A 14174-nucleotide genomic window follows, 5' to 3' on the forward strand; every position below is an offset into this window, starting at 1 on the left:
GACAGACATACCTGTTATCCAATGGGTTTGTCCCGCCTGTTCATTTGCATTTGAATGCTGTCCACTTTAAAATGGGCATGGTTTGAAAATGCAAATGCAAATTCGATGATTGCATTTAGATTTTATATAGGGCTTAAATAATGCATTCACATTATGAGAAATAAAAAACATTAGTGCTATTTTATTTTCATTTTCATCATTGTATTTTCATTTGGTTATTGCCCTAAAGCTGCTTCCATAGCCTCAGGATTGCTGGGGGGACTTTGAACATTTCTAAACACAAAAAGAGGAAGAATCTGCAGTACTGTAATGGGGGGGGTCATAAAACCAATGGATCTTTGGATAAAAACAGCATCTGTCTCACCCTGTCTCCCTTCCTGCCGTCCATTCAGAACAGTGCAAAGCACCGCCACACGGCAGGAAGCACTCCGTCTCCAAGAGTCTTCGGCACCTCTTCCAGCCCACCACCAAGTTCGTCCGGAACCTCAAGAGGTGAGCAGCCATCTCCCCGCTCCGCCAATACATTCTACGTATTCTAGATGTTACAACTGGAAGGGTTTCATTCAAATCGTCATTCAGAGAATATCATCCATGTATTCGTTGTTCACAGTCCATCCAATGCATGGAATACCTGTAGAGTACACCTGTAGAATATACCTGTAGAATATACTTGTAGAGGAACAGTACACTTGTAAGGACACCGCTACAGTACACCTGAACAGTACACTTGTAAGAACACTGCTACAGTACACCTGTACAGTAAACTTGTAGGAACACTGCTGCAGTACACCTGTACAGTAAACTTGTAGGAACACTGCTGCAGTGCACCTGTACAGTAAACTTGTAGGAACACTGCTGCAGTACACCTGTACAGTACACTTGTAGGAACACTGCTGCAGTACACCTGTACAGTAAACTTGTAGGAACACTGCTGCAGTACACCTGTACAGTACACTTGTAGGAACACTGCTGCAGTGCACCTGCACAGTAAACTTGTAGGAACACTGCTGCAGTACACCTTTACAGTAAACTTGTAGGAACACTGCTGCAGTACACCTGTACAGTTAACTTGTAGGAACACTGCTGCAGTACACCTGTAAAGTACACTTGTAGGAACACTGCTGCAGTACACCTGTACAGTAAACTTATAAGAACACTCCTACAGTACAACTGTGTGTGTTGCGCTGCAGGGGACTCTACCTGACAACTATCTTCTACCGGGACGACAATGTGTTGGTTACCTCCGATGACCAGATCCCCGTGGTAGAGGTGGAGGATGCCTACTCTTCCTCCCTCATGCAGGACTTCCTGTGGTTCACCAAGGTCAGACAGATACACGACATACAGACGAGCAGACTATAGGGTGACTCTTTAGTACTTTTCCCCATTATGCTAAGAATAATAACATCTATAAATGTTGGTCCAGAAGTACCCAGATGGCTGTATTGAACCTCTTTTATGGTACTTCATATCACATGATGGACAGCCTCCTATACTATATACTCCTATACACACACACACTGTGTGTGTGTGCGTGTGTGTGTGTGTGTGTGTGTGTGTGTGTGTGCGTGTGTGCATGTGAGTGTCTGCATGTGAGTGTCTGCGTGTGTGCATGTGTGTGTGTGTGTGTGTGTGTGCGTGTGTGTGTGTGTGTGTGTGTGTGAGAGCATGTGGTTGTGTATGTGTGTGTGTGTGTGTTTGTGTGTGTGTGTGTGTGCTTGTGTGTTAGCAAGTGTGTGCAAGTGTATGTGTGTGTGTGTGCGTGTTTGTGTGCGTGTGTGTGTGGCCCAGCACATAATGTGTAAACGATTTTTATTCTTCATAATTCTTTGTCTTTTGCATGTTTTCTATTTTTTATTTTTCTATGCATAATTCCTTCAGCATATTTTTGGTCAGCGCAGTCAGGGTTGGTTGCTGAAGATTAGTGGTTATTTGTAGCGAGCAAAAAGAGCCCTTCACTGCACATGGAGTTGACCAGATGACATTGTCAGTGTAACTGTTAATATGTGGCCCCTATGTGGACACAGCGCTCTGTCCTCCTCTAGTTTGGTCATTCAGGGACTGCATATGGCTGACAGGGATCAACATACCTATAGAGACATGCGTGTGTGACAGCGTGTGTGATCTGCTCAGGTTTCCTATCTCTGGGAGGACATCCTGTGGCTCCAGCAGTGCCTCAGTCCGTCTCAGACGTCCTGTACCCTACAGACCAGGGTGAAGATGTTACAGGCCGTGTCTCTTCTACAGGTGAACCAATAGAAACACTCTGCCAAACTTCTGCTCTCCACCAATAGGAACCGTCTTGGCGAGACGGGCCGTCAACAGTAGAAAACTGTTGCCAAGAATAGTTTTGACCAATACGAAACATCGATCATGAACCCATTATCCTACCGTCTAATAGAAATCTTTCCACTGTATAGGTCTGACACACTCACCAAGTGACTCTCCACCAATAAACACTCAGAACAATCAATTCCAGTAATAGAAAGCTTGTAGCCACGACTGTCTCCACCAATAGAAAGTGTCGAACCTGTTAACCAATAGGAAGCACCCTTTAAGGTTAGTTTAGGTATATGTTATTTGAAAGCGGTTTCTTTTTTTGTTTGTCAATAAATAATAAAATATGGAACACTGCAACTCAATCTAAATCAAGAAAAAGTAAGCAGAGATAAAGCCATTATCGGGGCTCCTTCTCCCAGGGCATGCTGGGAGTGCAGGACCTGGGCCAGGCGTACTTCGAGCCAATCAAAGACAAGCAAGGCAACGCGCTGCTGGTGCTGCTGAGGGACATGAGCTCCGGCCCCGCCCTGGACGGCGTGCACTGGACCCCGCTCTGCAAGCTGCAGCTGCAGCGCAAGTCCATCTCCTGCCCTGAGGAGCCCACCGCCCTGGACACCCTGCTCATCACGCTGCACGTGAGTCCCCCCCGGACCCCCAGAGGCCCAGTGAGACCCCCCCGGTCCCCTATAAGCCCTGCCCAGGAACACATGCTCACCTTCCTATACACTCATGAGTGGGGGAAAACCAGGACACACAATCAGCACCCAGACGGAGGGATACTCTGAATGCCATGCACACTATCATTAATACTGGCTACCTACATGCACTCATACACACACACACACACACACACGGGCAATCAATAACAGACTGATCGATATGCTGAATGCCAATACACACACTTGTTAACGTGTGTACCCATGCACGCACACACACACACACACACACACACACACACACACACACACACACACACACACACACACACACACGCACACACGTGTAAAGACGCCTGCCAATGCACTGGAAATGGAACGGTAAAGTGCCTATAGACACAAAAGAAAGAGAGGTCTAGCAGCAATACACACACAATAGGTAACCCAGCTACCTATACACACCAACCAATCATGTGCATTACAACACATACACAATCAATAGGGTGAAACCCAAAAGGTGGCAGATACTTAAATAACTATCAATAACCTATTACGATGCTCATCTATCAGACTGGGTGAATCTATACTCTGACTTGGCCTCATGAAATCCATAATCAATATCTTGTATTCATTTCATGCCCCGCGCTCTCTGTCTCTCTCTCTCGCTCTCTCTCTCTCTCTCTCTCCCTCTCCCTCTCCCTCTCCCTCTCTCTCTCTCCCTCTCTCTCCCTCTCTCTCTCTCTCTCTCTCTCTCTCTCTCTCTCTCTCTCTCTCTCTCTCTCTCCCTATCTTGGGCTCTGTCGAGAGGCCCGTGGCTCGCTGGGTGGGGGGTCCTGGACTCAAGCGTTCCCGGATCCTGTTCTTATCATTACCTCTCGTATTCCCGTCACAGTGAGTTTTTGGCCAGCGTTGGACCAGACCTCGTTTGTTTGCGGTCCCTTCAGATAACCCCTGTGTGTGGGGAGTGGACCTGAGGAGCTCTGCTCCCATGCTGACTTATTAAACCTGTATTCCAGTTACTTGGCACCGCATGCTGCCAAGTAACTGGTTTGATTAAGCACAGCGCTTTGTACTAGCAGTAATACTGTTCCTTTAAGAGCACCTTGATTCAAACGCTTCCTATAGCCGCTGTTCCTTTAAGAATACCTTTATTCAGACGCATACTATAGCCGCTGTTCCTTTAAGAACACCTTTATTCAGACGCATACTATAGCCGCTGTTCCTTTAAGAACACCTTTATTCAGACGCATACTATAGCCGCTGTTCCTTTAAGAATACCTTTATTCAGACGCATACTATAGCCGCTGTTTCTTTAAGAATACCTTTATTCAGACGCATACTATAGCCGCTGTTTCTTTAGGCACACCTTGATTCAAACACTTACTATAGCCGCTGTTCCTTTAAGAATACCTTTATTCAGACGCATACTATAGCCGCTGTTCCTTTAAGAATACCTTTATTCAGACGCATACTATAGCCGCTGTTTCTTTAAGAATACCTTTATTCAGACGCATACTATAGCCGCTGTTCCTTTAAGAATACCTTTATTCAGACGCATACTATAACCGCTGTTCCTTTAAGAATACCTTTATTCAGACGCATACTATAGCCGCTGTTCCTTTAAGAATACCTTTATTCAGACGCATACTATAGCCGCTGTTTCTTTAAGAATACCTTTATTCAGACGCATACTATAGCCGCTGTTCCTTTAAGAATACCTTTATTCAGACACATACTATAGCCGCTGTTTCTTTAAGAATACCTTTATTCAGACGCATACTATAGCCGCTGTTCCTTTAAGAATACCTTTATTCAGACGCATACTATAGCCGCTGTTTCTTTAGGCACACCTTGATTCAAACACTTACTATAGCCGCTGTTTCTTTAGGCACACCTTGATTCAAACACTTACTATAGCCGCTGTTCCTTTAAGAACAGCTTTATTCAGACGCATACTAGAGCGGCTGTTCCTTTAAGAATACCTTTATTCAGACACATACTATAGCCGCTGTTCCTTTAAGAACACCTTTATTCAGACGCATACTAGAGCGGCTGTTCCTTTAAGAACGCAAACGCAAATGGCCAGAGCGCGAGCACTCGCGAAAATTAAAATGTGCTTCCAATTTGGGCCTAGCTGGCTAGCCGCAGCGTAGCCACAGCGTAGCCACAGCGTAGCCGAGTTCCAGTTAATGCTGCGGTGATCTAGTCTGCCCAAGGTGACGCTGTATCTGGGGAAGCAGAGGCGGTTTCCATGCCAACAGAATAACTACTTCTATATAATTTAATCCAAGTTTATTTGATCAAATTACATTTTTAATCCATTCCAATCCAACCCAATCGAATCATTTAATTTAATATTATGCTTGCGTGCAATGACAGTAGTTGACTCTAATGGAATCTATAATGTAAAGCATTGCAATTGAATATTGTCTAACGCCGATACTAAATGTAAAAGATGTGGTCTAATATGATCTGATCCAGGGGCTGTGAGGGAAGTTGTGGAGCAGGGCTGGAGCAGCATAATGCAGCAGCCTGCAGCCCCTCCTTATCGCTGCTCTCCATGCTAAGCTAACGGGCTGTTTGGCTTGGCGCTGCTGGGCCCCACAAGCCCAGCAGTCTCGCTGTAAGCCCCGCCGTCTGAAAGGCCTGCCCGCGAATCAATCCCCTCCGCGGAGCCCCGGGCCCGGCTCTCCAGGGCTGTTGTGTCTCCGGGCTAAGTCGCTTTGGTCTTGTGGTTCCAAAACAATAGAGGGGGCCTCCCTCCCACCCGACCGCCGTTTATGGAAATATTGGTTCTGCGGTCCGAGATGAACAAATTATATGATGAAATACATTCTGCTCTGTTGACTTGTACCGTTTGACACGCCACAGGCATGAGCAGCTCTCCGCTGTAATGGCAGCGCCCCAACACAGGGGAACGGGGAGGCCGGAGGGCGCAGGATGCCTGCACAGTCTGGCGAGTGGAGGGGGAAGGAGCAGTGGTCACTGACTATTATCATTGTTATTATTGTAACTACTAGAGGACGCCATCTTCATCATCATTAGCAGCTCCCATAGGGAGTCCAGGGATTTGTCTGCTCTGCCAAAGTGCCTTTGGGCAAAACGATTGCGCCGACCACTCACTTGGGAACTGCCAAATCTCGTGTAACCCTGTTTGAAAAAGTGTTGTTTATGCATAGTAAATAAATACATTTAAAAGGTATAAGGTTTGAAATATAAAGAAATATTCTAGTTCAATAAACTATCTAAAAGATTTAGATATTTATTAGTCTGGACAAGAAATGTGAATCACGGGTTGCTTTAAGAATAGTTAGAAATCTGTTAGCCTAGCTTGCTAGCCTAGCCTGAGTCATAAAGTAATAGACATGGGACAGATGTTTGCACCGTAAAGTTAGCGCCACTTGACAGTACTTCTGTCTGTAGCCGCCGTGGGATGCAGACAACCAGATGGCGCTCAGAGCTGCAGGAGTCTATGGAGCCCTACCGTATTCAGACCGTGGGGTCGTGTCTTCTGTGCAGGAGAAGCTGGCGTACCACCGGCGCAGCAGGAAGCAGCTGTCTCCTGGGCTGTACCTGGGCTACCTGAAGCTCTGCACCTCCATGGACCAGATCAGAGCCCTGGTGCCCCAGAAGCTCCCCAACGTGCTCTGTCACAGCAAGATCAGAGACAACGCCAACGTGTCCAGGTGGCCACACCTTCACCAAATGTATCAATATTCAGATACATTTACCAAACAGTGGCAATTTATTAGCCCTTCCCTGGAGAGGCTCATGCGGGCTCATGGGGGCAGTCCAGAATGTTGCCCAGGAGTTGTAGTGTGAGTCGGGGCCCGATGTCCGCAGCTTATCGCCCGAAGTTTAAAATACAAAACTGGCTTTCAATATGTGAGCATTTGTGGAAACTATCACAGACTTTAAAAGATAAGCCTTCAGAAGATGTAGAAAAAGTCACTCCCTTTCCAGCAGCTTCATTGTGAGCTCATTACACTAAATATTTAGCACTATTTAGCTAAATGTAAAAACTGAAGCGCTGGGTCAATGTTAGGGCTTAATTATTCCATGAATGGGAATGACACAAACATTTTTGTCCTGGAAATTGATAATGAGTAGACTGGATCACTAACCAATGAACTGATGATGCTCCTGTGTATCTGAAAGTTATTTAAAATATTTTGGCCGTTGTGATTGATTCTAACCTGTTTGGCACATGCATGTTTGTGTGTGTATGTGTGCGTGTTTCTGTGTGTGTGCATATGCGTGTGCCTGTTTGTGTGTGTGTGTGTGTGTGTGCGTGTGTGTGTGTGTGTTGCAGAGAGGAGTGGCAGTGGCTGAGGGCCCTCACCTCCCTGGAGGAGTCTCTGGAGATGGACGCCGACTCTCAGAGCGCTCCCCACCGCCTCCTGCAGGAGCTCCGCAGCGCTGCCAAGGACCTGCTGGCACACATCAACATGCCCGGCAACCAGGTCGGCCCCGCCTAGCAACCAGCACACCTAGCAACCGTTCCTCACAACATCCCAGTACAGGACAGCGTAGAGGCTCGGAGGGTTCCCCCTCCCCGCCCAAAGGTTGTGGGTCAGTGCCCGAGGGGCCCCGGGGAACCATAGCTTCTACCTCATTAGAGAAAGATTTTCGTGTCAAAAATCGTTTTTGCTTACAGATATATATTTTCTATCATTTCGATATGTATTTTTAGCATTGGAGGAGGATGTATCCCCTTCGCTTCAGAGAGAGACATCAACAGAGAGAGTATAGAAGAAGCATAGCGCTGCTGTGGTGGGGTACTCAAATCAATCCTACATTTCAGCTTTTACCGTTTCAACTTAGTTTTTTTAAGTTTGAATATATTGGATGTGCAACAGATACTAAGGCTCTGAGTTAGCGATGCGCTGCGGGGACCACCGGTCTGAGTCTGTGTGTCTAGCGGTGTTTACCGGCCAGGGCTGGTAACCAGCTACTTATCTAACATGGCCGCTTAGCAGAGCATCCTGTTAGCTCTTCCACAGTATAAAGCAGGCCAGCCCTGGGTGACCAACCCAGCTCCGGGGTCGGCGTATGGCAAATGGACTCTATCAAGTCTGATTAAAACTCATTTTTATTCAACTGATGTGATGATAATGAATCATCAACAGAGTGGGTCAAACTTTGTGTCATATTTATTTTGAGACATTCTTTGTTTTAGTTATTCTCCTGTCCAAAGGGCCCTTTGCATCCAGGGGCCCCAAATGTCCAAACACTAGATCCACGCCTGGTCTGAACTCCAAGGTTCTGCAGACTAAAGTTGAAGCATCCATGATCAAGACTCCTGAGCCCTACCTGCTCCTTAATGAGCTGGAGCCACTTGGAGAAAGGCTTCTCTGAACGAAGTTGGAGCATGAGTTGGTCTGGTCACAGCTGAACTAAACATCTTTCACAAGAGCCTTCACATCCTGTTTCCCCTTACTGGTGTATTTGAATTGCAATCTAATACTAATTAGCGCAGGGGTGGAGCCCAAACAGGAATCCATGCACCCAGGAACAATACTGCACACTTTTTTTCTTCGTTTCTTCCCATGATGCATCTGGATTTACAGGATTTATATTTTAGATAGAGACTAAAGATACACTGAGTTGAGATACACTGTAACTATGATGAATATAAAATAGTAGAAGCTAGTATGAAACTGTTTTAGACATACCTTAAATATAATATATATTACTATTACTTTTACCTTAGTAACACATCGTACATATTAAAGGCTGTATCTCTCCCAGGCTCAGGACTTCCGGCTCTACACGGAGGAGGTGGTGGAGCTGGGGGTGGAGGTGTCCCTCATCCTGCTGCTGCCCCCGTCCGACCAGGTGTGCACCGCCCCGGGCCAGAACCACCCCTTCTCTCCGCGCTCCGGCTTCCTCACCCTGCCCCTGCAGATCTTTGAGCTGGGTCGGTACCGCGCCGCGCACACAGACACACACACACACAGACACACACTCATAGACACACACTCACAGACACACACTCACAGTCACAAACCGATATAGACGGATGACTGAGACACAAAAACGGTCACACACACTCACACACAAAAACAAACAGACATAGACACACACTCACAGACACACACACACACACACGCACGCACACACACACACACACACACACACACATGCAGACGCACAAATAGACACACACACACACACACATGCACACGCACACATAGACACACACACTCACACCCAAAAACAAACACATAGGCATAGGCAGATGACTGAGACACACAAACGCACACACACACACTCCTATCTATAGACACACACACATAGACACACACAGACATAGACATAGGACTGAGACACACAAACCCACACACACAAACACACGTACACATAGACACACACACAAACACACGCACACACACACACACACACACACACACACACACACACACACGCACACACACACACACACACACACACACAAACCCCTAGAAACACATACATACACACACAAACAAACCACAATCACACAAACAATGTTCCTGGGTCTAAATATGTAACATATACTATATATGTCGGTATGCATATTTTATAAAAAGGAAATGAGTCATTTCTCAGTTCAGTGAGTCATTAAGGAGGTCAAGGCATCTTAAGAGGCCTACAGGTTCAGGTGCAACCCAGTCCAACAAATACCAACATCCCGCTCTAGAAGGTCAGCTCAAGCTGACCAACACCGTTTCCACATGTTTGCTAACGGAAAACCTAACCCGTCGTCCAACAATAGCCAACCAGACAGGCACGGCTGGTGTTGGAGGGTCTGTGTTTGGTTGGTCAGTGTGCAAGCACCTTAAGACTGTGGACCTGTTGGCTGGACCTCAGCCACCAGACTATGCCTTCATAGACACCTCTCTCACGGTAGGGCTGAATGCTTTGGGGCTGAATCTGTTTCTCTCTCTGAAGTCCACTTCGGTGCGTACTGTCCGGGCATCATCGGTCAGTACTGCAGGGTGTCTGCTCTGCTGGAGCTGGAGTCCCTCATGTCCCAGCAGGCCTTGCGGGAGGCCTTCTCCGAGAGTGAGCTCCATGCGGCCAAGCAGAAAAACCAGCAGGTGCAGGAACACGTACAGGTAGGGCACATCATATCAGAGTTCAGCCACCTTTTACGTCACATCACAATCTGACTTTTGTGTTCTTATAGTCACAAATGTGGTTTAACAAATGAACAGTCAATAAAAAAGAATAACGTTCACCAGTGTGAAAATGAACAGACTGTGTCAACACTTATAACACTTATTGCACATGCTTGAACTTTGGTAACTATAAGGCTTAGGTCCACCAGTGGGATCGACCATGGGTCACTATAAGATTTAGGTTCACCAGGGATTGACCATGGGTCGCTATAAGGCCTGGGACCACCAGTGGGATTGACCATGGGTCGCTTTAAGGCCTGGGACCACCAGTGGGATTGACCATGGGTCGCTATAAGGCCTAGGATCACCTGTGGGATTGCCCATGGGTCGCTATAAGGCCTAGGACCACCTGTGGGATTGACCATGGGTCGCTATAAGGCCTAGGATCACCAGAGGGAATTAACTTTGGTCCCTCTGAGGTGGAAGGCCTGCATTGTGAGCGTTTTAGCAGCCGGAGCAACTGGAGCAACAGCAACGGTTGCAACAACAGATTGACAGGTAGAACATCTCTTGCGACCCGACAGCACATGGAGGAGATTTGGCGTGAGGCCAGGTGGATCATGGACGCGCTGCAGTTTGCCCGCTACAAGCAGTCGACCGGGGGCGTCTCGCTGGCCTGGGTCATCGACTTCAACAACGACGGGGTCCCAGATAAACCCGTCTCAACCTCCTCCCAACTGGACTACCTGCCCTCCCCTGCCCCCTCGCCAGAACCCTGCCGCAAGCACTCAGGTGAGCTCAGGGTACCTGCAGGATACCAGCAGAGAACCACCAGGGTACCACCATGGTACCAGCAGAGAACCAGCACGGTACCACCAGGGTACTAGCAGAGAACCAGCAGAGAACCAGCAGGCTACCACCAGGGCACCAGCAGAGAACCAGCAGGGTAGCACCAGGGAACCAGCAGAGAATTAGCAGAGAACCAGCACGGTACCACCAGGGTACTAGCAGAGAACCAGCAGGGTACCAGCCGGGTACCACCAGGGTACCACCATGGTACCAGCAGAGAACCAGCAGGGTACCAGCAGGGTACCAGCAGAGAACCAGCAGGGTACCAGCAGAGAACCAGCAGGGTAGCACCAGGGAACCAGCAGAGAATTAGCAGAGAACCAGCACGGTACCACCAGGGTACTAGCAGAGAACCAGCATGGTACCACCAGGGAACCAGCAGAGAACCAGCAGAGAACCAGCACGGTACCACTAGGGTACCAGCAGAGAACCAGCAGGGTACCAGCCGGGTATCACCGGGGTACCACCAGGGTACCAGCAGAGAACCAGCAGAGAACCAGCAGAGAACCAGCAGAGAAACAGCAGGGTACCAGCAGGGGAATAGCAGAGAACCAGCAGGGTACCAGCAGAGAACCAGCAGAGAAACAGAAGGGTACCAGCAGGGTAATAGCAGAGAACCAGCAGGGTAGCACCTGGGCAGCAGGGTAAAATACTTTGAAAGAATATGAAGAAAATGAGCAACCTCACGATTAGTTTTAAGTGTATTATTCTGTTATAACTCAGCTGATCATGATGTGTTAAACCTCATGGTTTTCTCAAAATTTCCAATGGACATGATGGACAAAATCTGATATGAAGCGTTCTACTTTGCACCCATTTGAACGTGTAAGGATTTTAAATGTGTTCAAACTAAGTTGTTGATAAGTTATTGTTACCAGTTCTAGCTCTTAGTTCATCTCGTTCCAGACTTCCACGGCCTTTCTGATGAAGAGGGCTCGTCCGAGGTCTTCCTCACCACCGACAGCGACTACGACTCCAGCCGAGCCCAAAGCCCCCGCGAGCTGGACCTGCTGCCCGCCTCCCCCCTCTCCGCGGCCCAGCCCGAGCCCCGGGGATACCTCCACAGCGACGGCAGCGGCTCCGGTGGTGGTGGAGGAGGAGTCGGAGGAGGAGGAGGAGGAGGAGGAGGAGACGCCCTGCGGGTCTCCGCCCCTGACGTGCTGCAGGGCTCGGAGTCGGGGCAGTGCGGCGTGGGCGGTGGAGAGGGCCGGCGACGAGGCTGCGGCCCGGAGCTGTTTGACAGCGACTTCATCCTGCCCAGCCGGCAGATCGAGCTGCTGCGCATCACGGAGAAGCGCCAGGCCTACTGTGTGCGCACGAGCAGCCTGGAGTTCCCCTCGGCCGCCCTCCACCTGAACGCTCAACCCCAACCCCCCGCCTTATCCCCCACCCGCTCCCCGCCTCGCCGGCGCTGGGCCCGGCCCTCCTCGGTGGACCGTTGCCGCGGGACAGATCGCTCGCCGCGACAGCCCCCGGCCCGGACCCTATCGGAGGACAGCGGCACGGAGAGGCTGTCGGCGCTGTCCCCGGGGGACCACCGGAGAGGCTGGCCCGCCACACTCCGTGTCTACCCTCAGTACCCCAGCGGCCTCCCCAAGGACACAAGCGTAAAGGTGGGACCCACACAGCAGGACACCTCCTAGCTCCACCCTCCCTCCAGCCCTAACCCGTATCAGGACACCTAGCTCCACCCTCCCTCCAGCCCTAACCCGTATCAGGACACCTAGCTCCACCCTCCCTCCAGCCCTAACCCGTATCAGGACACCTAGCTCCACCCTCCCTCCAGCCCTAACCCGTATCAGGACACCTAGCTCCACCCTCCCTCCAGCCCTAACCCGTATCAGGACACCTAGCTCCAACCTCCCTCCAGCCCTAACCCGTATCAGGACACCTAGCTCCACCCTCCCTCCAGCCCTAACCCGTATCAGGACACCTAGCTCCACCCTCCCTCCAGCCCTAACCCGTATCAGGACACCTAGCTCCACCCTCCCTCCAGCCCTAACCCGTATCAGGACACCTAGCTCCACCCTCCCTCCAGCCCTAACCCGTATCAGGACACCTAGCTCCACCCTCCCTCCAGCCCTAACCTGTATCAGGACACCTAGCTCCACCCTCCCTCCAGCCCTAACCCGTATCAGGACACCTAGCTCCACCCTCCCTCCAGCCCTAACCCGTATCGGGACACCTAGCTCCAACCTCCCTCCAGCCCTAACCCGTATCAGGACACCTAGCTCCACCCTCCCTCCAGCCCTAACCTGTATCAGGACAACTCCTAGCACCACCATACAACTTTCCCTAAAGTCGACTAAGATCTTGAAGTACACCATCTTCTCCTCTATCTCACCATGCCATCTGACTGTTTCGTAACATCTATTCTAATATCCTGCTTTATCTTTATTCACAGTGAGACAGTGCATCTCCTTGGCTGTAAGCATCTGTTTTAATGAACCCCGATTGCTAACCGGTGCTCTGCTCTCTCCCGGGCCCAGCTCCGCGTGACCCCGTGTACCTCGGCGCGGGAGATAGTTCAGCTGGTCGTCCAGGAGATGAAGGCGGCCTCGCGTCGCATGCTGGCCGGTGGCAGCAGCGGTGGCAGTGTGGACCCAGACCAGGGGGGAGGCTCTGCTCCAGAGCAGCTCCAGCTCTTTGGGCTGGTCCTGGCGGTGGAGGGCAGGGAGAAATGGCTCCAGGACGACTTCTGTCCGCTGGAACTGCAGAACCCCTGGCAGAGGGGCAAGTTGTGCGTTCGCATCAAGGAGTACTCCCCACTGGCCCTCAAACACAGCCGAGCCACTACCGTTTGAGGACCAAAGGGAATAGACACAAGGTCATGGGGGCTGAGAGACGTTGTTGACCCTGGGCCTTTTCTTTTGTCCAAACACAATGAGAACCAATTTTACAGAAAGTGTACATATTTTTTGCAAAGAAAGACTCACCAGGATACTAAATGGACAAGAATAAATGGAACAAATAACAAAGTATTCTCTTCGGCTGTCTGTAACTTTCTGGAGATAAAGGAAGCAGGCTGCCCGGGAAGATTAATGGATCACCAATACGGCATCTGCTAAGATTGACACCAACACATCGGAGCCCTGAATGCTGCCAAAATGGCACGGGCTTCCCCCCCCCCCCACCATCCTCGTTCCACAACCGCCCCCAGCCCCCGGCACAACCGCTACCCCCGGCAGCCCTCTGCCAGAGAGACGAGCCTCCTTCATGAACTCTCTCATTGTGTGATTCCCAAAGAGCTGTCCGCTGCTGCACAGCCTCCGGCTTCCTGTTCTCA

The 14174-nt window shown here is 49.8% G+C and overlaps 1 protein-coding gene across 1 annotated transcript in view; it reads left to right on the forward strand.

Moving 5' to 3' along the window:
- The window catches only part of ankfn1b (ankyrin repeat and fibronectin type III domain containing 1b), a gene marked incomplete at both ends in the record, with an annotated part of 106156 nt that extends 92464 nt beyond the window's left edge, over nt 1–13692 (forward strand). Inside the window, 11 exons of the mRNA XM_079756856.1 lie at nt 393–492; nt 1191–1323; nt 2134–2247; nt 2700–2915; nt 6456–6622; nt 7249–7399; nt 8688–8856; nt 9870–10036; nt 10624–10842; nt 11782–12501; nt 13378–13692. Of these exons, the coding sequence (XP_079612982.1) occupies nt 393–492; nt 1191–1323; nt 2134–2247; nt 2700–2915; nt 6456–6622; nt 7249–7399; nt 8688–8856; nt 9870–10036; nt 10624–10842; nt 11782–12501; nt 13378–13692 (2471 nt within the window). The remainder of the gene's footprint in view (nt 1–392; nt 493–1190; nt 1324–2133; nt 2248–2699; nt 2916–6455; nt 6623–7248; nt 7400–8687; nt 8857–9869; nt 10037–10623; nt 10843–11781; nt 12502–13377) is intronic.
- Between the last annotated feature and the right edge of the window lie 482 nt (nt 13693–14174).

This window comes from Pollachius pollachius, assembly GCF_949987615.1.
Source record: "Pollachius pollachius genome assembly, chromosome: 19".
Lineage (NCBI taxonomy): Eukaryota > Metazoa > Chordata > Actinopteri > Gadiformes > Gadidae > Pollachius > Pollachius pollachius.